Source organism: Poromitra crassiceps, assembly GCF_964638095.1.
Source record: "Poromitra crassiceps genome assembly, chromosome: 10".
Classification (NCBI taxonomy): Eukaryota; Metazoa; Chordata; class Actinopteri; order Beryciformes; family Melamphaidae; genus Poromitra; species Poromitra crassiceps.
The window spans coordinates 23,659,770-23,683,054 of record NC_139631.1 but is presented as its reverse complement, the minus strand read 5'-3'; the positions used below and the strand labels follow the sequence as shown (position 1 = coordinate 23,683,054).

At 42.9% G+C, this 23,285-nt stretch overlaps 2 protein-coding genes across 2 annotated transcripts in view; one reads left to right on the top strand and one right to left on the bottom strand.

Moving 5' to 3' along the window:
• Positions 1 to 3,835: 3,835 nt before the first annotated feature.
• Positions 3,836 to 16,711, top strand: npc1l1 (NPC1-like 1; the record flags this gene model as incomplete). Its single annotated transcript, XM_083645342.1, has 21 exons — positions 3,836 to 3,877; positions 5,586 to 5,747; positions 6,671 to 7,579; positions 7,758 to 8,051; positions 8,201 to 8,424; positions 8,538 to 8,638; positions 8,756 to 8,928; positions 9,291 to 9,419; positions 10,250 to 10,432; positions 10,553 to 10,667; positions 11,350 to 11,615; positions 11,795 to 11,884; positions 11,987 to 12,177; positions 13,765 to 13,892; positions 14,626 to 14,755; positions 14,859 to 14,914; positions 15,036 to 15,186; positions 15,342 to 15,573; positions 15,880 to 15,993; positions 16,151 to 16,313; positions 16,473 to 16,711. The coding sequence occupies 21 exons, from the start codon at positions 3,836 to 3,838 to the stop codon at positions 16,709 to 16,711; spliced, it is 4,092 nt and encodes a 1,363-aa protein (XP_083501468.1).
• A 1,998-nt stretch (positions 16,712 to 18,709) lies between these two features.
• LOC310784190 (rapamycin-insensitive companion of mTOR-like) overlaps positions 18,710 to 23,285 on the bottom strand; it is a 28,484-nt gene continuing 23,908 nt past the window's right edge. Inside the window, exons 32-37 of the mRNA XM_083645201.1 lie at positions 22,739 to 22,998; positions 22,355 to 22,561; positions 22,103 to 22,255; positions 21,761 to 21,884; positions 21,327 to 21,465; positions 18,710 to 20,115 (exon numbers count right to left, since the gene is read on the bottom strand). Coding sequence (XP_083501327.1) covers positions 20,035 to 20,115; positions 21,327 to 21,465; positions 21,761 to 21,884; positions 22,103 to 22,255; positions 22,355 to 22,561; positions 22,739 to 22,998 — 964 coding nt within the window. The 3' untranslated portion in view covers positions 18,710 to 20,034. The remainder of the gene's footprint in view (positions 20,116 to 21,326; positions 21,466 to 21,760; positions 21,885 to 22,102; positions 22,256 to 22,354; positions 22,562 to 22,738; positions 22,999 to 23,285) is intronic.

Below are 23,285 nucleotides of genomic sequence, written 5' to 3'. Positions count from 1 at the left end.
ATATTTTGGGTGTAGAAATCTGTAGCTCTAAATAAAATGTCACCCAAATTCACACTAACATGATCCTTTTTTGCCACACCACACTAGTGGGACTCAAGACTGCGTGCAGTATGCATGGTGTGAGAGATGTGTACCAGGACGCACATTCTCACGGCCTGTGGATTTGTATAAATTGGGAAACTTGTGTGGAAAGTGGTGTAGCACACTTTTTGTGTGTACACATGGTTTATACATTTGGCCCCAGCCAGGTATAGTCCAGCCAGGTATAGGCCAGGGTAACTGGTATTCACCAGTGCTCCTGTGTAAAACCTTTGGTACCCCTACTCATGATAGCAGTGGGGGACCTCTGTGTTTGAGCAGGGACATATAACATACAATAACATAATAATGAAATGTATGAAGGTGCTTGGCCATTTAGTGATTTATAGACAATTAAAAAGGCTTTAACATAAACTCGACATAGCTCACCACCAGTGTTGCCAGTAATGGAGAAATGTGTTAAATTTCGTTTTATTGGAATTTTCTGCAGCAGCATTCTGAATTATTTCTAATTCGCATATGGATTTCTTTGGTAGCCCAGTAAAAAGAGAGTTAAAAGTAGGCCAGTCTGCCCGTGATAAAAGTGTGTTTAAGCATTTCTGCGTCTTTCTCAATGAGAAAAAAATGTAAAGACCCCAGTGCAGATAGTTGAGGGATCCTCCTATCTTCATCGCACAAAGGTTTTCTATCCTCGCGGCTGTCAGCTGATAGGCGAGTGCTTTCACAGGCACCTGTGTGGGAGTCCAGCACATGTGCAGACAGATAATCAGCAGGCTCCACCAACCTACAGAATGGCTCCATAAAAAAAGATTGATAAGGACTTGATTGTAACGAGGGGCCCAGCAAAACAATATCTGGATGTGAAGATGTGGGAGATACTGAATACTTTTAACAATTTGGTGGCTAGATGGCAGGAGAACAGAGATTTCCAATAGCACCCTATTTCTCTCTATCCTGATCTTCATGTGTGTGTATACACTTCATGCTGTTTGCCAAGGGAAAATGCTCAGCAGGTTCTGTGCCCATAACATTATGATGAGCAAATGTTTGCTCGTTAATTATCAAAACATTATAGGTTTATTGAAGTACAACATTACCTCCCTTTCTCCTTTATTAAAAGATACACGCGCCCATTCAGTGTTTATTTTGTATAGGATAATTCCTTTTCACAAGGGAAGTGACCATTCAATTCCAACATAGTGTTTTATGAAACAACAACAAAAACAGTTTAAATGATTGGTGCCATGAACATAATATACTGGTCGCCATTTTTAGCAAGAAAGATGCAGTGAGAAATACTGCAAAGACAGCAGTTGCCAAACCATATACCATACATGGTCAAGTGACATCTGACATCTGTGTAGCCTGGGTAAACCCATCCCCCACGTGACCTGCTCTCAGACCTGTTCTCAGTCACTATGACTGGGACTGAGAGAGCAGGTCACGTGGGGGCTGGGTTTACCTAGGCTAACATCTGTGTGGCAGTCGATCCTTCTTAAAACCAAAGTGGGTGAATGTGTTTTTTGAAAATATCTTGAAGCGATTTCATTCATAAAGACTTTAGCGTGATTTCTTTCAGCAATAATCAAAACCAGTACTTCCTGAAATCAGGCTAATTGAAAAATGAATAGGCAGATTCCCTTTCGTGTGTGGAGATAGGTCCCCATAAAGCATTTATGCCAGTACACCATACTCCATTCAAGGTTATATGCAGATGATGAGATATGATGGGAATATAGCAGGGAATAAATGCAAACAGATAAACAGATAGACCCACTGATAAATTATACAATGCTATGATTCTACCTTTTGCCTCCATAGAGCTGCACTCCAATGTGCACTTTTTGATGCGCTGGCTGTTAGAAAATTATCTGTCTTGTCATGATTGACTTCGTGTGAAAGAACAAAGAACATCACCATATCTACACTGTGTCTTATCACTTTTTCAATCTCTGTTTATCACACATTTGAATGCTTAAGAACCTTAGCTGCCATAGCTCTGATATCCTTACTGCATCACCATGGAGGCTGTCCATTTTATCTTGCCTTTGACCTTGACATGTGATAATAGCGCCATAGGCAATGTTAGTTATACAGATAATCCCAGTTTGAAGGATGTGAACATGGAAATATTCTTTTGTAATGCTGTCTTGGTGTGGCCGACTGCTGCTGTCTTTACGCTATCACTAGGTTTGATACGAGCTACACTTTTATACAAAAACATGACAAAGATCATGAAACATTGTTATTTCCCACTTAATATGAGGGGCTTTCAGGAGTTTTCACACTCTTCACCATTTTCACAGATAGTAACTAACCACTTTCAAATGTATCATCAGCTGCTTATAGGACTGATGCTATTGTCAGAAAGAAAAATCAATGGATGTGTCTTGTTCAAACAGGCTAACAGCTGTACTTGCAATGTGTGTGTCAGGGACGGATCTCTCTCTCTCTCTCAATTCAATTCAAAGGGGCTTTATTGGCATGAGAAACATAGGTATACATTGCCAAAGCAAGTGTAAAATGAAAACAAAAACAAAAGCAAAAATGTGCGTACAGTTAAAGAGATAGGAGAATAAAGAAGTGTAACATTGCACTCAAATATAATATACATAAGCGTAGTTAACTTAAGCATGGGCATACAATAGAAGATCTCTAAAGTGTGTAAACAGCTGTACATAAGAGTATAAACATTAACTTAAAAGGTGCAAAGAGAAAATTGTGCTTGATGGTTGTTGAACGAAATATATACAAGTAAGGGTATGGATGAATGAAAATACAAAGTAGACTCTGTAGTTAAAAATTATATATACAAATACAAATAAACTTGGAACTTGTGTAAACACTGATTTTGTTCGTATTAGAGGTATTTAAAGCTATACAGCAGAATCTCTCTCTCTCTCTCTCTCTCTCTCTCCATATCACAACATCATGATTATTGCATGTGGGTAAGCCAAGAGTAAATTGGGCTTAAGTGTGTCAAGGACTTCAGGACCAACGCTCGTTGATTGAAGTGCTGGCTGGCCGTCCCTCCTCTCTCTCCACCCAGTATGCAACAGATGGCCTTCCTCAGGGTCACTCAGATGATGGTCTACAGTTGAAAGAGTAACACGGAGCTGTCCAAAAGGCCCTGATAACTGACATTCTTGAATATTGTAGCCCACTGTACTCAGCAGCATTAGGTACACATTGAATTATCCCTCACCACAATAAGGAGGTGCTTGTCTGAATTGATTCTGATCAACCAATATAGACTTACTGGATGTGGTAGTAAACCATTAGTAATGCTGAACTTGAGGTGGAACCAACTGAGATACTGCACCTCAAAGCAATACAGTTCAGTGAACTGAATGAGCACACAGCACACCGATATTGTACTGGCGTTTATTTCAGGCAGTAAGGTTATTTGCAGAGATTTTTATAAAGCTCGAAACTGAAACATTGATCTGTTATTTTTGGAATCTCCATAGTTTCTCCCAGTTGCTTTGGATCTCCACAGCAACGGTATCATCATCGTCCCTCCCATGTTAATGATCAGACAGAGGAAATGATCGCCCATGGCTGTGATTGGCACTCACTGCATCAGGCCAGATAAGCCAGGTGTGACATCACAGGAGTGGTGGCCATGTTATGATGTCTCTCCCTCGCCAACCCCCGGGCCCTCAGCTCAGACAGACAGACAGACAGATAGACGGTAGAAGAGAGAGGAGGACTGACACAGGACAACTCATATACACTCCATTTTTTCTATATTTGAGAATCCGGACTCTTTTGGATGCTGCTCTGGAATGTAACAATGACCCGTGTCACTTCCTTGATCTGTCTTCTGGCTTGTCTGGTAAGTTGGTCCGTCTCAATCAACAATATTTCTTTGTTAGGGGTGCAGTGCTGTGGTCAGTGGTGTACTCTAATATATGAATATGCTGCTTTTAACACTCAAGAACATAGACAGTGTAATAACCTCACAGTGGATTACGACCACTCTCATCTTCTTCCAGTATTACCAGTTTATAATATCTCTGGAGAATGTGACTACTGACTGTCTTTCCTCCGGACTACATGGGCTGTGCAGGCGAGCCACTGTTTTCGTTCTTTGTAGTGAGTGATGATAAAGTTTACTCACTGGTCAGGGTCCAGGAACATTTCTGCCAATTTTGGTTCATGTCAAACGAGTGAAAAAAGAGAGATAAAGTAATTGAACCTTGAATTGATTATTGCCCTGGGTAAGAATTCCATTCAACTATCTTCAACTCTGCTCTTGATAAAGGTGTGACTATCTGGAAACTGGAAAGTCACTTTGTAAGACCTTGTTTTATTGATGTGTATTTCCAATGTTTTGTTTACTACAAATAGCAATAATCTGGCAATTGTTCCCAGAGGTGGACTGTGATTTTATTCCAACCTTGAACAGACAGTATATCTCTCCATTTTATTGTCTCTACAAGGTTAAGGTAACTTGTTTATATGGCAGGACACAGTACAGTTTTAAGGATATGATGGCATTGATAAGGCATTTTATGAATAACGGCTTCAGATTATTATTTTTTGGAACATAACCCTGTTGCCGATTTGATTGAAATTGAGAAAACTTGATTGTTCAAAATGTTGCTCAATTACAGCACATTTTTGATTTTATCCTGTGGATTTTCTTTTGGTTTCATAAGCCCAAGAGTTAGGAGCATTTTCTCAACCCTCTGATGAGAATGTAACACTTGTCACGATTGAAATACAAAAAAGGTTTCCCAATTTCCCAATCATTTCCTAGAAAGGAACTGTTAATTTCTTGGGAAGTTTCTTGGAAAGATGAAATTATGTACTCAAAAAGAAAATAGAGAGTTTAATGGCAGTTGGTAAGTTAGAATAGAAAGTAACTAAAATAAATAAAGAGTTCAACTAATTAAGAATTCAACAAATAACTATGTTATATAATATGAATAACAACTTCTGACTCTCCCAATTTTTTATAAGAAATAGTTAATAGTCCTGCAGTTCTTTCCAGGAATCTTCTTTCCAGTATCTTATCGACTCGACCACACTGCTTACATTTTCTATAACTACTACAAAATGTCATGCTTCTTTCCAGGAAACGCCCTAAGAAATTAACAGTTAGGACATTATTCAGAGATTGTGGAACCAGAAAATAATAAAGCATTATATATATATATATATATATATATATATATATATATATATATATATATATATATATATATATATATATATATATATATATATATATATATATATATATATAAGCTTCTTTATTTCAAATGAGAAAAGTGTTCCCTTTCATTACAGTTTTCCCTAATGTGATTCTACAATTTTCCCTATGTGATTGTGGAACCAGAAAATAATAAAGCATTATATATATATATATATATATATATATATATATATATATATATATATATATATATATATATATATATATATATATATAAGCTTCTTTATTTCAAATGAGAAAAGTGTTCCCTTTCATTACAGTTTTCCCTAATGTGATTCTACAATTTTCCCTATGTGATAGTGTTTCTCTATCTCCCACCCAGGTCCTGTCTGAGGCCCAACATGAGCCGGGCTACTGTGGCTTCTATGAGGAGTGTGGGAAGAACCCCGCGCTGGGAGACCAGCTCATTCCTGCTATCGTCCCCTGTGTCAACTACAGCCCAGCCCGATACCTCACCGGAGAACACTACAAGAGACTCCAAGAGGTCAGTAGATCTGCGTGGTGTTTTTTTGCTGGAAGTAGAAAAGAGGCAGAGGATAGATAGGGCACACTAAAGGATGGGGATGGATGTATAGGCCTGGGGTGTCAAACTGATTTTAGTTTATGGGTCTCAAGTAGGCCAGACAAAGAAAATCAAATAACCTAAACCTATTGTATTTTTGTATCCTAACATTTCCTCCTAACCAAGAGTGGAGTTTGTAAGATAGTTGAATGCAAAGTAATTTATAGCTAAATAAATTTGTGTAACCTATAACACATTTTCCAGTTTATTTTAGTGTGAAAAATTACAGGCACATTTTAAGATTTGTATTATTATTATTATTATTATTACTTTTATTATTATTATTATTATTATTATTATTATTATTATTATTATTATTATTATTATTATTACTATTTTTTACATATGTTATCTCAGCTACCATATTGGCCTATCAAACAAATGATAAAATCTACTGTCTGTAACTGTGCATTACAATTGACGGCAACTGTCTGATTCTCTATATTCAAGCCTGCTGAAAATAGTTTAGCATTTATGATGAATACAGAAAACATAAATATTCTACTTAATATTTCACATGCTCCTGAAACCTGCCAAGTGCATCACATTGGATTGAAGGACTTCTCAGTGAAATTTTCACACTTTGCAAAGTCAGCCTGTGGGTCAGATTGGACCCTCTGGCGGGTCAATTCTGGCCCTCGGGCCATCTCTTTGACACCCCTAGTATAAGCACATAACAAATAACCCTATACTTACTGTATGGCTGAAGATTGAAGGGGAAACAGGAGGACATTTAATAATAAAAATGTTGAGTGAAAGCAGGGAGGAGATTGTGGACACATCGAGAAGTGAGGCTGGTTTCTGAGGCAGTTGAGTCACAGCATAGCACCTTGTTCTTGCTGCAGGTGTGCCCCATGCTGGACCAAGGAGAGAACAACACCTTTGCCTGCTGCTCATTAAATCAGCTCAGGTCCCTGGAACTGAGTCTGACCCTGTCCAAGGCCGTGCTGATCCGCTGCCCGTCCTGCGCCGACAACTTTGCCCACCTGCACTGCATCAACACCTGCAGCCCCAACCAGACCCAGACAATCAAAATCACAAAGACCATGAACGTCACCTACTTGGGCAAGGAGAGGGAGGTCGTGGTCGGCTACGAGGCATTCCTCTCCACCCCCTTTGCGGAGGGCTCGTTCCAGTCATGTAAGAGCGTCAGGATCCCCGCCGCGGGAGGCTTCGCCATCGCCACTATGTGTGGCCGCTATGGTGCCAAGCTGTGTACCGCGCAGCGCTGGTACGACTTCCAGGGAGACTCCAGCAACGGCTTGGCCCCACTGGACATCGATTTCAGGCTCATACCGGAGGGAGTCACAGAGGGATTGCCAGAGGGTGTGGTGCCCTACAACGGGCGTGCCCTGAAGTGCAACGAGACGACGCCCTCTGGAGGACTGGTCTGCTCCTGCCAGGACTGCCAGGAGTCCTGCCCGGCTATGCCCAATCCTCCGCAGCCCGCAGGACCCTTCATACTGATGGGCACAGACGGCTTCCTGGTGGTTGCTAGCAGTTTACTCGGTCTCCTGCTACTCTCCTTCCTGCTGTACCTGTCTGTCTCTTTCTTGTTGAAGAAAGGAAGGAAGGATGCAGAGAAAGGAAGAGGAAAGGGGAAAGGCAAGGACCAGAATGCCAACGTTGTCCCACAGAAGCTCATCGATCCGTCCGAGGTGACGTTTGCTGACAGGAACAGCCTGGCCGCTCAAGAGTTCCTGGGCTCTATGTTTCGGACATGGGGAACTTTCATGGCCTCACATCCCCTCAAGGTTGGTTTCTCAAGGTTTTAAATTGGCCAGTGGGATATACTGTACTACATGCAGGCATTATTAAATAATTCCACAGTTGTTTTGACATTAGCACCGTGATTGAAATAGAAACTGGTTGTCAATGTGTGGTTTCTTGTCATGAACCGCCTCATTTGTTCATTGTCCATCTTCATTCAAGGTGCTTCTGCTATCTGCCATAGTTGTGGCTGCCTTCGCTACTGGCCTTATGCATATTGAGCTCACCACCGACCCCGTCCAGCTGTGGTCTGCTCCCAACAGCCGTGCCCGCAGGGAGAAGGACCTCCACGACAAATACTTTGACCCGTTCTTCAGAACCAACCAGCTGATCTTGACAGCGCCGGGCAGAAAAGGTCACATCTATAACTCTTTGTTGTTTGGACAGCAGAACTTCAGTGGCATTGTCTCCAAAGATCTCATTATTGAGCTGCTGGAGCTCCAGAAACGGATACAGGTAAAGACCGTATAACCAGAGTTGCGTGTTGCCAGTATGTATTTGTATCGTGTATTATATCAGAGTAAGATTTGATCTAATTGGAAACATCAAAAGCCATTCAAAAGTTTGATGCATTGCTGCCTCCACTATCCTACATCTATTCATAGGACATAAAGTTCTGGTCTGATGATCTGAACCGCACAGCGAGTCTGAAGGATGTGTGTTTCGCCCCGCTTAACCCAACCAACAACTCCCCGACGGACTGTGCAGTCAACAGCCTGCCCCAGTACTTCCAGAACAGCGTGGACAACCTCAACCAAAAGGTCAACATGACAGAGTTAGGAGTGACCCAAGAGGTGGACTGGAGAGACCACTTCATCTACTGCGTCAAGTAAGGAGGAAATACAATGGTTGACCAATTCTTTTGATCAAAATGAAGTGGAAGAAATGACTGTGTGACTGCAAACACATCTTGAAATCACTCTACCCCCATCTCTTCTCCAGCTCCCCCTTGTCTTTCAAAGACATCACTGATTTAGGTATGAGCTGCATGGCTGACTATGGAGCTCCAGTCTTCCCCTTTCTGGCTGTGGGAGGTTATGAGAGTGAGTGACTTTCAGTACCATCACTGTATTCACATTATCCACCCATCAGCACACTACACACAACAAGGCTTACTAAACAACATTGACACATGCTCCCACATTGCTCACCTGTCTCAGATGAGGACTACACCAATGCTGAGGCTCTCATCCTCACCTTCTCCCTCAACAACTACGCTCGCGACAACGTCAAGTTCAAAGTGGTGCTGCAGTGGGAGAAAATGTTCCTGGATATCGTCCAAGAGTACCAGAAAGACCCTAACACCAACTTTACATTTGCATACATGGCAGAGGTACTGTAAATATTACGTAATCGCATAATTTATCTGTTGCATACCGCTAATGAAAAACGCAGACAATTAGATTCGACTCTGGTGTCACCTGATAAGAAATTGATCAGACTTATCAGAAATAGATTTCAGTGGAGATGGGATGGCTGGACAGCGAACCTATTGGCTGTAACTGTTACTAAACAATAACCACACTGATAAAGATCTGCTGCTTCTGCATTTCCAAAGGTGTTTTGAGTTGTAAAAATTGTCCAATTTCCAATCCACCTCTCTCCCCCTCCCTCTCTTCTTTCCTCAATTACTAACTCATTACTCATTTTACCCATCTCTCCCCCTCTCTCTCTGTCCTCTCTCTCTGTCCACAGAGGTCTCTGGAGGATGAGATTAACAGGACAACAGCCGAGGATATCCCCATCTTCATGATCAGCTATGCGGTGGTCTTTATTTACATTGCCGTGGCCCTGGGAGAGTACTCTTCTTGGAAACGCATACTGGTAAGACTCCATGGTCTTAACTTGACTACTATCCCTTATTTCACAGGCCTCCGCATTTAAGCTGTTGTTACTTAACCTGGATGTGAGACGCACTTAAGAAGACTTACCTTCAGCCTATAGGGCAGTGGTTCTCAAACATTTTCATGTCACCGTATTAGAGTAAAGGGTCCTTGACTGTCAAGGACCCTTTAATCTAATACGGTATTTATTTATTTTCAACTGATGGATTCCCAGATTGAGGACCCCTAAACTGACACAAATTAGACCACGGACCACCATTTGATCAGATTTTGTCCCAGGGCCCCCCTCCCCATCAATCAGCCTAATGACCCCAACACCAGGCACCTGCAAGACAGGGCCAGCAGGAGAGTGGGAGGGTCATCACACTTTTAAATGTTTTATTACAGAAAGTGTATGAAACCTAAAATAATCATACCTTCTTTCATTGTGTTACTTATGGTTGGAATTCTAGTGAAAATAAACCCCCTCAAGGACCCCACTTTGAGAACCACTGCTATAGCAACATACAGTAGGCTACCTACTATAAACACACTGGTATACAATATGTTCCTGTGTATGTGACATCCTCACCCATACATATTACATACTACATGTAATAATATGTAATATGTATGGGCGAGGATAAGACTGATAGTACTTATCACGTATATGATAAGAGAGTAGATAGTATGCCTATGTCAGCTTTATAAAAAACACCTGCTTTTACTGCCCTTGTACTTATACAATACAACATGATGTGTAAGCAATAGATAAGGAAAAATGTCAGCCAAAAATGAATGAATATACATAACGGGCCCTTATCTCTGCAGGTGGACTCTAAGTTCCTGGTGGGTCTGGGTGGGATCCTGGTGGTCGGCTGTTCTGTCCTGGCCTCCATGGGCTTCTATGCCTGGATCGGCATCCCCTCATCGCTGGTCATCCTGCAGGTCGTCCCCTTCCTGGTGCTAGCTGTCGGAGCGGACAACATCTTCATCTTCGTGCTGGAGTACCAGGTGTGTGTGTGTGTGTGTGTGTGTGTGTGTGTGTGTGAGGGGCATTGTTTTGGTCAATTTGCAAGATAAATGTGTCATTTTCTATGACTAAAAGAGTGTTACATGTGCTTTTACTTACAGAGAGATGCACGGAGGCCCGGTGAGAGAAGAGAGGAGCAGATCGGTCGCGTCCTTGGAGACGTAGCTCCCAGCATGCTCCTGTGCAGTATGTCAGAGTCTGTCTGCTTCTTCCTTGGTAAGAATGTTGGCATACAGAACATAACATTTTTAAACAATGATAAACCTCACTAATAACAATGAACAATGAGTGCAATAGGGAACACATGGTGGCAAACACTATTGTCTATCTATTCCCTGGCGTCATTCCATCCCATCCAATCAATTCTGTACACACAATACATTCAGGCGGTGTCTCGTCATATGACGCGTGGTCAATGGGACAGCATGGGGGAAATCATCCCGTTCTCCCTATTCAGCATAGTTAGCATTTAGCTGCTAGCCCAGCCCAGGCAGACAGGATCGGGGATTCAACCGCCGCAGTAAACGCACATCTGAACAGACGTCTATGTACCTGCTGTTGAATCCCCAATCCTGTAGTGTAGAGCCACAGCACCGTCCTTTGCTGAGTCAGCCCATTGAGATATATGTTTTTGTCCCCCCACCGTCTAGTCTTGCGCACCAGCTGTAGTAACATTTTGTGGGCGTTCCCACACAGACCGACTGTATCTATTGAGGTGCAGGAGTGATGTGGGTGATTCAGGACATCTCATGAAGAGCATGGATGCTAGATGTTAAAGAGACAGACCATAATAAATATGACAGCTTACACACCCTGTTTCAACCAATAATATAACAATTGGGATGAAAGGATCATGTTTTTGTTCAACTCTAACCATGTCTATGCACTGCTACCCCAGGGGGTCTGTCCACCATGCCAGCAGTGAAGTCCTTTGCTCTGTACGCGGCTCTGGCTGTGCTCATGGACTTCGTGCTGCAGATGACAGCCTTCGTGGCTCTGCTGTCCCTGGACGCCCGGCGACATGATGACAACCGCTGCGAGCTGCTGTGCTGCGTGACCGTGTCAACCAAGCGTCCCAACGAGGCCAACGAGGGCTTCCTGCTGCCCCTCATGAGGAAATACTACGCCCCTGTCCTGCTGCACCCTGTCTCCAGGGTCATAGTGGTAAGGGCATGGCTCATTGTTGTGAGAATCAAAAGTATGATACATGAACTTCATTGAAATCCAACGAAATAAACCTAAAATCATACTGGTTCTCCATTGAATTTACTCTAGACGTATAGACATGTCAACTAGGTGCTTGTAGAATATTCTCATCATTCGGTGCTCTGTGTTCTCTCCAGATGGTGGTCTTCATCTTCATGTTATGTAGTTCTGTGTTCCTGATGTTCCATGTGACCGTGGGTCTGGATCAGGAGCTGGCTATGCCTAGGGTGAGTGAGTATGAGTGTCAGATTCAAACTGCTCATGACTTCCCTGTCTCTAAATGACTGGTCTATGTCACCTTACTGATAGCATTTTTGTTTTTGGTGCAGGGCTCCTATATGCTGGATTATTTCGCATACCTGTACAAATACTTTGAGGTGGGGGTCCCAACGTATTTCGTAACAACAAGGGGCTTCAACTTCACTACTACGGAAGGCATGAACGCAGTCTGCTCCAGCGTGGGTTGTGATCAGTTCTCGCTCACGCAGAAGATCCAGTATGCCACCGACTACCCTGAACTGTGAGTACATTCATAAGCAGAATCTGGACAGGACGAAATGTAGCCCTACTTGAGACAAGCTGTACACTTCATAACAGACTGCTACACACAATCAAACTCTGTTGTGGTTGTCGTCCTTCACATCACACCATGACTTTCCCTCCGACACAATCCTTGAACCTGCTGATATCCTCACAGCAACCTTTTACATACTGGCCAATCAGATCAGTTAATGATCAACTCAGTTACGTGAACAGCATTCAGCAGGAAAAACTGCCTCTAAATGATAACGCTACTGTCCAATTGAAGGGGCTTTTTTTCCCTTCCTCAAAACAAGGTAGCCAGGCAAGCCAGACAAATGAATAGGGCTTGTTACTGCATTTCTGTCTGGTAAGTGCTGTATCTTACAGTGTGGAAAAGGGGTTGTTTTGATGCATACATAGATGCAAGCCCAACCCAATTATATGAACCATCATGCTGACACAGCTAAATGTCTTGTTATGATCTAGCATCTCTCAGTCTCAACCATTTACAGTACTATATAGATGACTTGAAGGGGATAGTGAGTAATGGGAATTTATACTATTATTCACCACCACCACAACAACAACAACAACAACAACAACAACAACAACAACAACAAAAACACACTATTTAAGATGAGGAGGATTATGGATCAGTGCTCAGGGCCACGCATGCCAACTCTGTAGGGGTGTAACTAACGGTACACAAAAATCCCCAGTCAGTCTCAATCTGACAAAATATAATTTTTAGTGTACAGCCAGCAAACCTCAAAGGAACTGATACAGGTACCAACCCCATAATATGTCTGTGTGGGAATTCTTTCTAAATTCGGTACAGCTGCACCATTCGGTACCTATTTTCGATACAAATACGGTACTGTACGGTACCGTTATGTGTACCTTTACACCCCTACAGCAATGCAATACCTGGTTTATGGCTGCCAGTATCACTTGCTGATAAGCAAAGGGCAAAGCAATTCTGAGAAGCAAATTTCCAAAATGTAATCAAAGTGGGTAACCATTAAAATTACAGGCCAATAATTACATAGTAATGACTGGAAATAATTGAGACGTAGTTATTCTGCTATATTCTGCTGTAAGGTGACATCACCTGGCACCAAAGATCAGCCAACAGCATAGATGACCATTTCAATATCCCGCTTTTCATCATTAGATGTCAGGCTTTACACAGATTTGGATTTGGGGTTTAGTTACTCGTTAACTTCAGTTGGAAACATTCTGGCTGTTTGGTTTGGAGTCAGTCCAAATCCTTACTCGGAATGAATCCAATTGAATTCAAGTCAAGTTTATTTGTGTAGGTGAATCACTGTTTGCAGTCTCAAAGTGCTCCACAACGCCCTCAACTGAGAAGAAGGGAAAAACTCCCATGAAAACCCAACAACTTCTTCAGTAATGTGAAGCAATAGTTCTTAAGTGGGACAAAAATAACGCAGAGTTTACAGACTCTTTATCATTATGACATGTCAACATGGAGAGCTTGTATCCAGTTTATAGGCTATTTATCATCAGCACGTCAACATGGAGAGACTGTATTCTGACTGTATTTCTGCCTCTGCCTGTTTAGATCCTACTTGGCTGTTCCTGCTAACTCCTGGGTGGATGATTTCATTGACTGGCTGAACCCTGGATCCAAATGTTGTCGTCTATACACCCTTGGTCCTAATGCTGGAAACTTCTGCTCTGCAGACGAATGTGAGAATTACTGCTGCTTAGTACTTTTTATGTCGATTTCAATGTCCAGTACACAAGATTCAAGATTCAAGATTCAATAGTTTTATTGCCATATCAACCAAAATTGATTGGAATTTGTCTTGGCATGCTCAACAGACAAAACAATCACAGTAACAGACCATGAGAGACAGACAATACAACTACACATCTGCTGCAATGTATAAAAAGTAGGAACATGCAATCAAAAACAACTGCAAAATGCAAAACAGTATGCAATACAGTGTACAGTGCAGGGTAGGCACAGGCGGCTAGTGCAACAAAAAAAGTGCACAATGCATTAAAGTGTCTGGTGCATTAAAAGACCAGGGAGTAAAATTAAGTTGGGGTGGTGAACTGAACTGAGGAGGAGTTAAGGGCCCTCACTGCTTCAGGGTACGAGCTGTTACGCAGACGAGTGGTTCGGCATTTGATGCTGCGTACTCTTCTTCCCGAAGGAAGGGGGGCAAAGAGAGCATTGGCTGGATGGGAGGGGTCCCTTATTATCTTCAGCCCTAGCTTCAGTATGCGCTCGTTATAAATATCGGATAATCTCGGCAAATCCTTACCTACGATCTTCGATGCCGTTTTCACGACCCTGTTCAGCTCACACCACTGTGACACCCATTCTATAAGCAGCAGTAACAGTTTTACATAATTCTCTGTGTGAAAAAAGACACAGACTGTTGACACCAGCTCTTCTCCCACGTCTCCGCAGCTGCTATTCTTTGCGGGCGGAAGTGCATGACTACTCCCCCTAATGGCGTCCTCAGGCCCAATGAGGCCCAATTCAACCGCTTCCTCCCTGACTTCCTGGGTAACAGGCCTGACCTGCAGTGTCCCAAAGGGTGAGTACTGCAGTTTCACACAAAAACAAACATCACTACATCAGAACAGCATTCAAGCAAAATGTCCATGTTGTCTCACCTCTTATTGTCTCTCTTCTAACAGTGGCCTCGGAGCCTATGACAAGGCTGTGGTGAGAGATGAGAGTGGTGATATTATAGGTAAGGAATCAGCCCAAATCATCATGCCGAATCGATACAGTCAAAGATGTGATATTATTTTAGATGAAAATGGTGCAAGTATCTGAACTTAACTTGACCCCCGTCTCCCTCCGCTACCCAGCCTCTCGGTTCATGGCTTACCATTCGCCTCTGACCACCTCTAAGGAGTTCACTGCAGCGTTGCAGAAGGCCAGAGAGCTGGCACACAACATCACCATGGGCATGAGGGACATACCGGGCACCTCGCCCGACTTTGAGGTCTTTCCCTACACGTATGTACTCACACACCCAGTCTCTTTTTGCTTTTCTTCACATCATCTTGGGCTGTTTCTATTGAGCTGTGCCTCAAAACTATGAAAGGTTGTGCCAACTACTAAGTCCTTTCTGAACATTGCTGAACCTTGTGTCTCCCTCCTCTGCCATCCAGGGTGACGTATGTATTCTATGAGCAGTACCTGACTATTGTGCCAGAGGGACTGTTCATCATCTCAGTGTGCCTGCTGCCGACCTTTGTGGTGTGCTGTCTGCTGCTGGGCATGGACCTTCTGTCCGGCCTGATCAACCTGCTCACCATCGTCATGATCATCGTGGACACCGTTGGTGTCATGACACTCTGGGGCATCGATTACAACGCAGTGGCCCTCATCAATCTGGTCACGGTAAGCGCAGGGCTATGATTAGAATAAGTGACATTTTTTCCTGAGTCTTGCAGACATTAATCTGGGTTATAGATCCTATATTTCGATTGCAGTTTTCTGATATTGAACCAAAAGGACAGAGGTTTGGGTGTTAAAAAGAAATCGGAGAAATCTTTACCCTAAATATGGGCCATGGTATTATAGTTGCTTGTTTGTTTCTAAATAATAAGAGTGATCCTATCTGGTCATTCCTTGCTTCACTCAATTATAATACACGAAGGTGTAAAAAGAAAATAACTTTTTTTGCTCTTTCTATATTCTCTTCAGGCGGTGGGCATCTCTGTTGAGTTTGTGTCCCATCTGACAAGATCCTTCGCCCTCAGCACAAAGCCCACACATGTGGAAAGGGCAAAGGAGGCTACAGTCAACATGGGCAGTGCGGTCAGTAGATCTATACAGCAATCTAGACACAGATATTATTACTGTGTCAAAAATCATTTTGAAGCAGAAAACAAAAAACAAATGCACAAAATATTCACTGTTTGATATCCACCATGAGTGCTGCCTGAGTTGATGGTATTGTCTTTGTATCCTAAAGGTGGTTGCCGGTGTTGCTATGACTAACCTGCCAGGTATCATAGTGCTGGCATTCGCCAAAGCCCAGCTCATCCAGATCTTCTTCTTCCGGTTAAACCTGGTCATCACACTGCTGGGGATGGCTCATGGACTCGTCTTCCTCCCTGTGCTGCTCAGCTACATTGGTATGTATGTCTGTGTGTGTGTGTGTGTGTGTGTGTGTGTGTGTGTGAGAGAGAGAGAGAGAGAGAGAGAGAGAGAAAGAGGGAGGGAGGGGCAGATACATAAAAGTCTGGACTAGTCAGAAATGGCTGTAAAATGGAATCTTTTTTCTAATGCATCAGGTCCTGGTGTGAACAAGGCAGTGCTTCTGCAGCTCCAGCAGGCAGATCAGGCCAAGGCCAACCAGGAGCTTGAACTGAGGAGCAGAGCTAAGCAGGTCTATGACAACTTGAGCTACGAAGACAATGAGAAGAAACAGGAACCAGACTCCATCTCCATCAACTCTACCACAGAAAGCGGCAGACCTTCAGAAATGATAACAAATGAGCAGATGGAGAAAGAGGAGATTGACCGTTTTTGAGCACCTAACAGCGGGACAAACTGAACTTATTGTTTTCAAACTCTTAAATATACAGTATACCTCCATAATGAAAGGGGCAAGGATGGACCAAGAAAAGGACAGAGATAACAAGCACAGTGTTATATGGCCTTCATTTGACTTTACATGGAAATAATCAACCATGGCTATGTACCTCAGTCAGGAATGCTTTGGTGGGACCGAAGATTGCAACACACAACTGTGCAATATTTCTGAACAAGCAAAGAGCGGACTACTGGAATGAGCCAAGAGCAGGAAGAGCCACACTACTGTAGATGTAGTGAACAGTGAATGAAGATGCTCTGACTTTCCTGTCTCAACATCACTTTTCTCACTTGCACCGGCGGTGCAGCTAGCCAGGAGTCTTTCAATTGCAGAAGTTGTCCATTTACAGATATGGTAGACAATAAGCTTGACTTAGTCATTTTGTACTTTTGGGATGGTTGTGAGCTAAACATGTTTATTTAATGTAATTATTTTGTATGTTTGAATGTTTTACATTAGCACTGTGCTTAGGGTGATTTAAAGGAACAGACACACTCCAGCATTTAATATTGTAGTTCTTCCAATAGCACTATTGAGTGTAAAATGTAAAATCAGTCCAAAAAATATTAAATGTGTTTATGTGAATGGAATCCTTAAATTCTTTTTTTGGCATCTTAGTTTTCTATGATAGTTGTCAAATACCTAATGGGGCACCAATATCCATTACAATTCAATAGTATATTTCATCAGGTCCAGATGGACTTCTTAATTTTGTACTTAACACCTATGTGAAGCCAATTCAATGGCTTTGAGGCCATTTAAACCTGGCACTAACATGTGTTTTCTGTGATCAGATTGCAATCGGATAGTGCTTGACTACTTGAAAGTACAGGTGTAAACGCCCCCAAGACACACTGAAGACGGATTGCGATCTGATCGGCCAAACCACCTCCGGAGGTGGTCAGGGACGCACTGTGACCACATTGAACACAAGTGTAAATGCAATGTGTCCTCTCAATCCGCATACTGCAACTGTATGCGGATTGAGAGGATCTGATCACCCAAAACGCATGCCAACGCCAGGTGTAAATAAAACCAGGCTAATGTGGTGAAGCACTATCCGATTGCAATCTGATCACAGAAAACATGTTAGTACCAGGTGTAAATGGCCTCTATGTGTCATCAAAGAAACATGTGCATCTTTCATGCATCTTTTCTTTGGCCGTCAAAATGAATGATTGGAGAACCGGGTTCAAGGGTTGTAGACTGGAGTTCAGTCCGACTCACCAAGCAACCAAATGTGAACAAGGAACAAGAGTTTAGTCAATAAGTATGGGTAGGAATTGTTGATGTGGAGGTAGACAGCAGTTCAATATTGAAGGTTAATCAACGTGTGGACTGGAGACCATGCCAGTACAACAGGATGCACACATTTTACAGAGCAACCTGGGCCTTTACAGGAGATTCCTGACTCGTAGCTGAAGCAGAACAATTATATGGTTTCAGATATAGGTGTGTTTGAGATGCTCAGTGTAAATGAGAAAATAAAGAGAAAAGCTACAGATGATGTATTATTACAGGAACTTGAGCAAAATGTCATAGTTTGGGTATTTCAAAATTTTGTTTTATTAACAATGCATCCCTTTGATAGGATTGTATGCTTCTTTAGGTCATCAATGCCCCCAAAACATACTGTACACATTATAGAAGGGAAACCACGATTCAGGCAAAAAAGAAAAAAAAATCTTTTTAAATTATAATACAGTCTTGAGGAAAAAATATAAATAACTTTTTTCTTCTCTGGTTGAGCTCACTCTATGGTACAGACATATAATAAATAGATCGGATCTGACATCACTCAGCTGATCTATGAATCATCTCTCTACGAGTCCATTTGTGTAGCAGCATTATAGCAAAAACAAGCCAATGGAAACAGATCCCCCGTTTCCCTGGAAATCTTTTACAAATCCTTAAATCATCGCACAACCCCCCCCCCCCCCCCCCCCAATCCATCTCAGCCAATGATAAACAGTGATATTGCATTGTGAAAACGATTCAGGGATAATTATATTCCTGCAATGTAATGGCAGCAATTCATGGCAACCTATCTTAAAAAAAGTTTTACAAGGGATTGAAAGACATTTTGTAAGGTGACATTACAACTTTACCATGCTATATGCACATGCAGTGGAGGTGAAGCACAGAGGTAAGTAGGCTTAGAATGGACAGCTGCTGGGCTTAAGCAAGATAGATTTTTAGAAAAAGTGTATGAGCAGAGGTTGGTACTATGTCTGTAATGTCATTCTACAGAATGGAGGTCAGATAAATGGTACAACAGAGCACCTTTCCGAGGATCAAGCCACCTCCTGAGAATTCCTAAAACCACAAGCTTAATAATAATAATAATAATTATGCAATGGTTGAAGAAAAAACATTTAAGGTCCTAATCAAGTAAAGGATGGCATAAACTAGCTAAAATGGCATGCTGTTCTCCACATGTACTGTGTAAGGGTGGGGTGTGTGTGTGTGTGTGTGTGTGTGTGTGTGTGTATACTGCTTAAGAAAATACAACACTAGTGACGTCTGATTGTCTGAGATATAAGAAATATAAAAGTAAATTGGCTGTCAGTGCTGATAAGAGGCTACAGGTAGTAGGAAGTGGTGAAGCGAGAGAAGCGCAGCGCAAATCTGGCTCTAGCAGATTGAAGGTTTGGGGTGGGAATGGGATATGAACCTGGAAGGCTCCAGATGGACCTTCTGTAGTGTTTTGTTTCATAAGGGGAAAAGAACATGGGGTCCAGGGAATCACTGGGTAGACACAACAACATGCCTTATTGGTTTCATAACAGAAAACACCACCTCTGGAAGGAGATAAATGTTGATATAAGGTTTTTCTTCTTCTTTTTTTTTTACACAGCGTGAGTCTTTGTCTTAATGATCCAGCGTGTCCTTAAGCGTACGTTGATGTATTATTGAGTGTTGCTTGAGATTGCCAACCCATCTGAAAACAGTATTTGGTTAAACTGCTCCCCCTTTTTCATTTAAAATAGTCTGAAACAGCATTAGGCGTGTTGGCTTCAATTTTGTTAACAGACAACGATGTCCTTTGTTTCCATCTCTGCCCTGCTAGAAGAAAGGCGAGTGGAGTGATGACCAGCTCCGGCTCATCCTTGGGCACGCTACTCTGTTTTGGAGCAACAGAAATATGCCAAATGTCTCCTGCCCCTCCTTGTTAGCCATATGTTTCTCTCAGTCTCACGCTCTCTCCGTGTATGTAGGGCGGTAGGACCAGGGCTGTGCAGAGAACATGAGGAGGGTGATCAGGATTCTGCAGGAGGGTCCGCCTCCTCTTCACCAGGTTTTGGTGGCTTTGTCAGGATTGCTTCTGCTTCGTCGTACATCTGAAAAAGATGTCAGAATAGAGATGTCAATTTTAAGCATGTTCCTGAACGGTCAATCGATTAATTGTAATTAAAATGCCAAATTTACCAAACAATACCAAATGCTTTTTTTTTTTGCTCGCTTTATTTCCACAGCAGCATATTGCATATTACCACAGCTTATAAAATATAAAAACGTATAAACATAAAAAACCCAATAAAATGTAACGTAGAAGCCTAGATATATTAAACACATTTGTGTTGGCTCTACCAGAGATGCTCACAAGTCATTTTTTGCAAGTCCAAGTCAAGTCTCAAGTCTTTGAGCTATATTCCAAGTCAAGTCTCAAGTCTCAGGTCACAAGTCCAAGTCAAGTCTCTCACGGATGAGCGTTCTATCATCTGCTGGATTCAGAGATCCATCCAGTCTGCTTAGAGCACTGCATAGCTAAAACTAAGGAATTCAAAGCATGTACTGTATTATCCTCACTCCTTTATTAGCATACTTTATCAGCATTGATTAGTTGACACTTGTCATTATTATTAGTAGAGCTTTCCTTAATGTTAATAAACACAAAAATAAAGATTGTTCACAAGTCCAAGTCAAGTCTCAAGTCTTTGAGGACAAGTCTCAAGTCACTAGGTGTGTGACTTAAGTGCGACTCAGGTCCAAGTCTCAAGGCCAAGTCCAAATCTCTGCATCACGCTGCATATAAGTGGCTACAACTCACTTTAAGTGTCGCAGCTCTTCCTCACAAACACTGAGCTGATGGTGCGCTGCTGCAGCTGAGACGAGGAGTGGTAGGGCATTGTGGTGGTGGTTGTGTGTGTACACAGAATAATCACAGAGTTTGCAGGTGGCATTATTTTCTCCTTTCTGTTTCGCTTCGCCCGTGTTATTTTGCAAAAGTTGCTCCTCCTCCTCTTTCTTTTCCCCCTCTTTCCAGACCTCGTGATGGCTGCTTCATCAGTTATATTGTGCCGGGGGCGCCCTCTGGCGGGTTCATTGAAACATACTTTGAAAATACACCATACTGACAGCTAGAATGTTATTAGACTACACGTCGTTTGATTGAGTCAATTTCAACGTGTTCGAGCAAATCCTTAACGATCAATCCATTGATGTTGGATGAATTGTTGACATCTCTATGTCAGAATAATAAGCACGGTGACAGACAATATCCTAAAAGGAATGGGGGAGAAGGAAGGAGGAAGAGTGAGTGATCTCTTACAGGCTTGAAGTGCACATCCTGGAAGAGTTCCTGTATGAAGCGTCTTGAGGCCAGGCGGAACATACAGTGAGATAGGAGGTGAGAAACCTCGGAGTACAGGCAGATGTCATCAAAAGCGTAGGGGAACTTCTCCTTTATCCTGAGAAGGGGGGAGAGATTTAACAGGTCTGTAAATAAACAGCTGCTACTGTTCCATTTCATGGCTATAGGTATATGCGTGTCTTAAAAAATGACTTCAAAGAATGACTGTGTGTTTCTGAAAAAGAGGAGAGCTTGATCGGTCTGTCTCGGGTTTTGGTTTTTGTTTGTGGTCATTTCTGGCATTGTCTTTCGTTAGATATTTGTACCTTGAGATAACTGCATATTAATGTATTGTCTGACAAATTAAAAGTCTCCAGTAAATGGTGTTTAAAAAAAAGAGGAGAGAGCTTTACGTCAGCAGTCCTGTCTCGTGGCCTTTGGTTCCTACAGAGGAGCTGAGGTTGACGATGAGGCGGAGCACCTCCTTCCTCAGCAGGACCCGGCAGGCAGGGGCGTCTTCCGATATCGCCTTGCTACCTAAAACACACACCACAGCCTGTAACTATCAGAGCCCTTGCTACTTCACACACGCAGTTAACATTCAACTGCAGTTTTATTCACAGGATTCAGGGATGCGATTGGGAACACAAAAAGCAGTAAAGAAATGATTTCCGATTTGAAATTGTTTTATTAAAAACAATGACAAAGTCTCGAAAACCCAGATCCATGGAGGATGTGGATATCTGCGGTCTTACCTATGACCATGTCACTCGGGGTGGGCGTGCTACAGACTGAGCCTTGCGACACGGCCGCATCGCTGCAGCCCGACACCCCAGAGAACTTGGACTGAGGCATCACCTCCAGACGATGGCCGCCCTGGCCTCCCCATGACGGGAAGTCGACATAGTCTGTCAGAGAGAAGGTGGTTACACTCTGCATGGAGGCTGTATAATGCATGTCCATGTGTGCGTGCGTGCGTGCGGGTGAATGTGTGTGCGCCCGCTCACCTGTCCGTGGGTGTGTGCTGTTGATCTGTGGCTGTGTGGGGTATCCGAGGACGATGGCTCCTACACAGTAGAGGCAGTTGTCTTCAGTGTGTTCCTGCAGCCCGGTCTCATCTGAACCCAGGATGTGGTTCTGGTTGTCCCCTCGGCTGCCTATCAGCTCGGAGATACTGAACTGCTGCTTCAGCAATGGGATAGGGGGGCGGTCACCTAAAGAGGGACAGATAACGGAGTGTCAGTGCACACCCACCGTTTGTAATCTCTTATCTCTCTCTCCATTTCCACCTCCTATCTCTAAAGTCCGTCCCTACCAACCGCACAGTATGCTTTTTTGTCTCAAAACTTCTCCGATATTTGTAATTTCTCAGGGCATTAAGTTTCCTTTACCATCTCCGTCGCCGAAGAGAAAGCGCTTCCTCTCGTCGGAGGGCGGGCTGATCCTCTGCTGAAAGTAGGGCGTGTCTCTGATGTGGAACATGTCGTTGATGTCAAAGGGCAGTGCTAGGCCAATGTAGTCATCGTTGCACCCATAGGTGGCGCTAGAGACCATGGAGCGAACTGAGGAGCAGCGGTGCAGGGTGCTCTGGTTGATGGGACTGAGCAACTCCTCCTTATCCAGGGAGGCGAAGCTCAGAGCCTTCAGAAACCTAGGGAGGGCAAGAGGAGAGGAGTGTGAGAGGGTCCGGGGGGAGAGACTGGGAGAGAAAAGGAACACGTGGAAAATGGGAAAACTGAGCAGAGAGTGAAAATGAAGTTGGGAAGACAAAAACAAGGGGCTCTAAAATAGCTACATAGCAAACTATCATAGCAGCAGGTAGGTACAGGTCACATACTTACCGCAGAATGTCGTCGTCCACCCCAAGTTTGATGTAATTGCCTTATTACAAAGCCCATTACCTGTTTGCATCATTTTAAAACACAGCAAAGCACCACA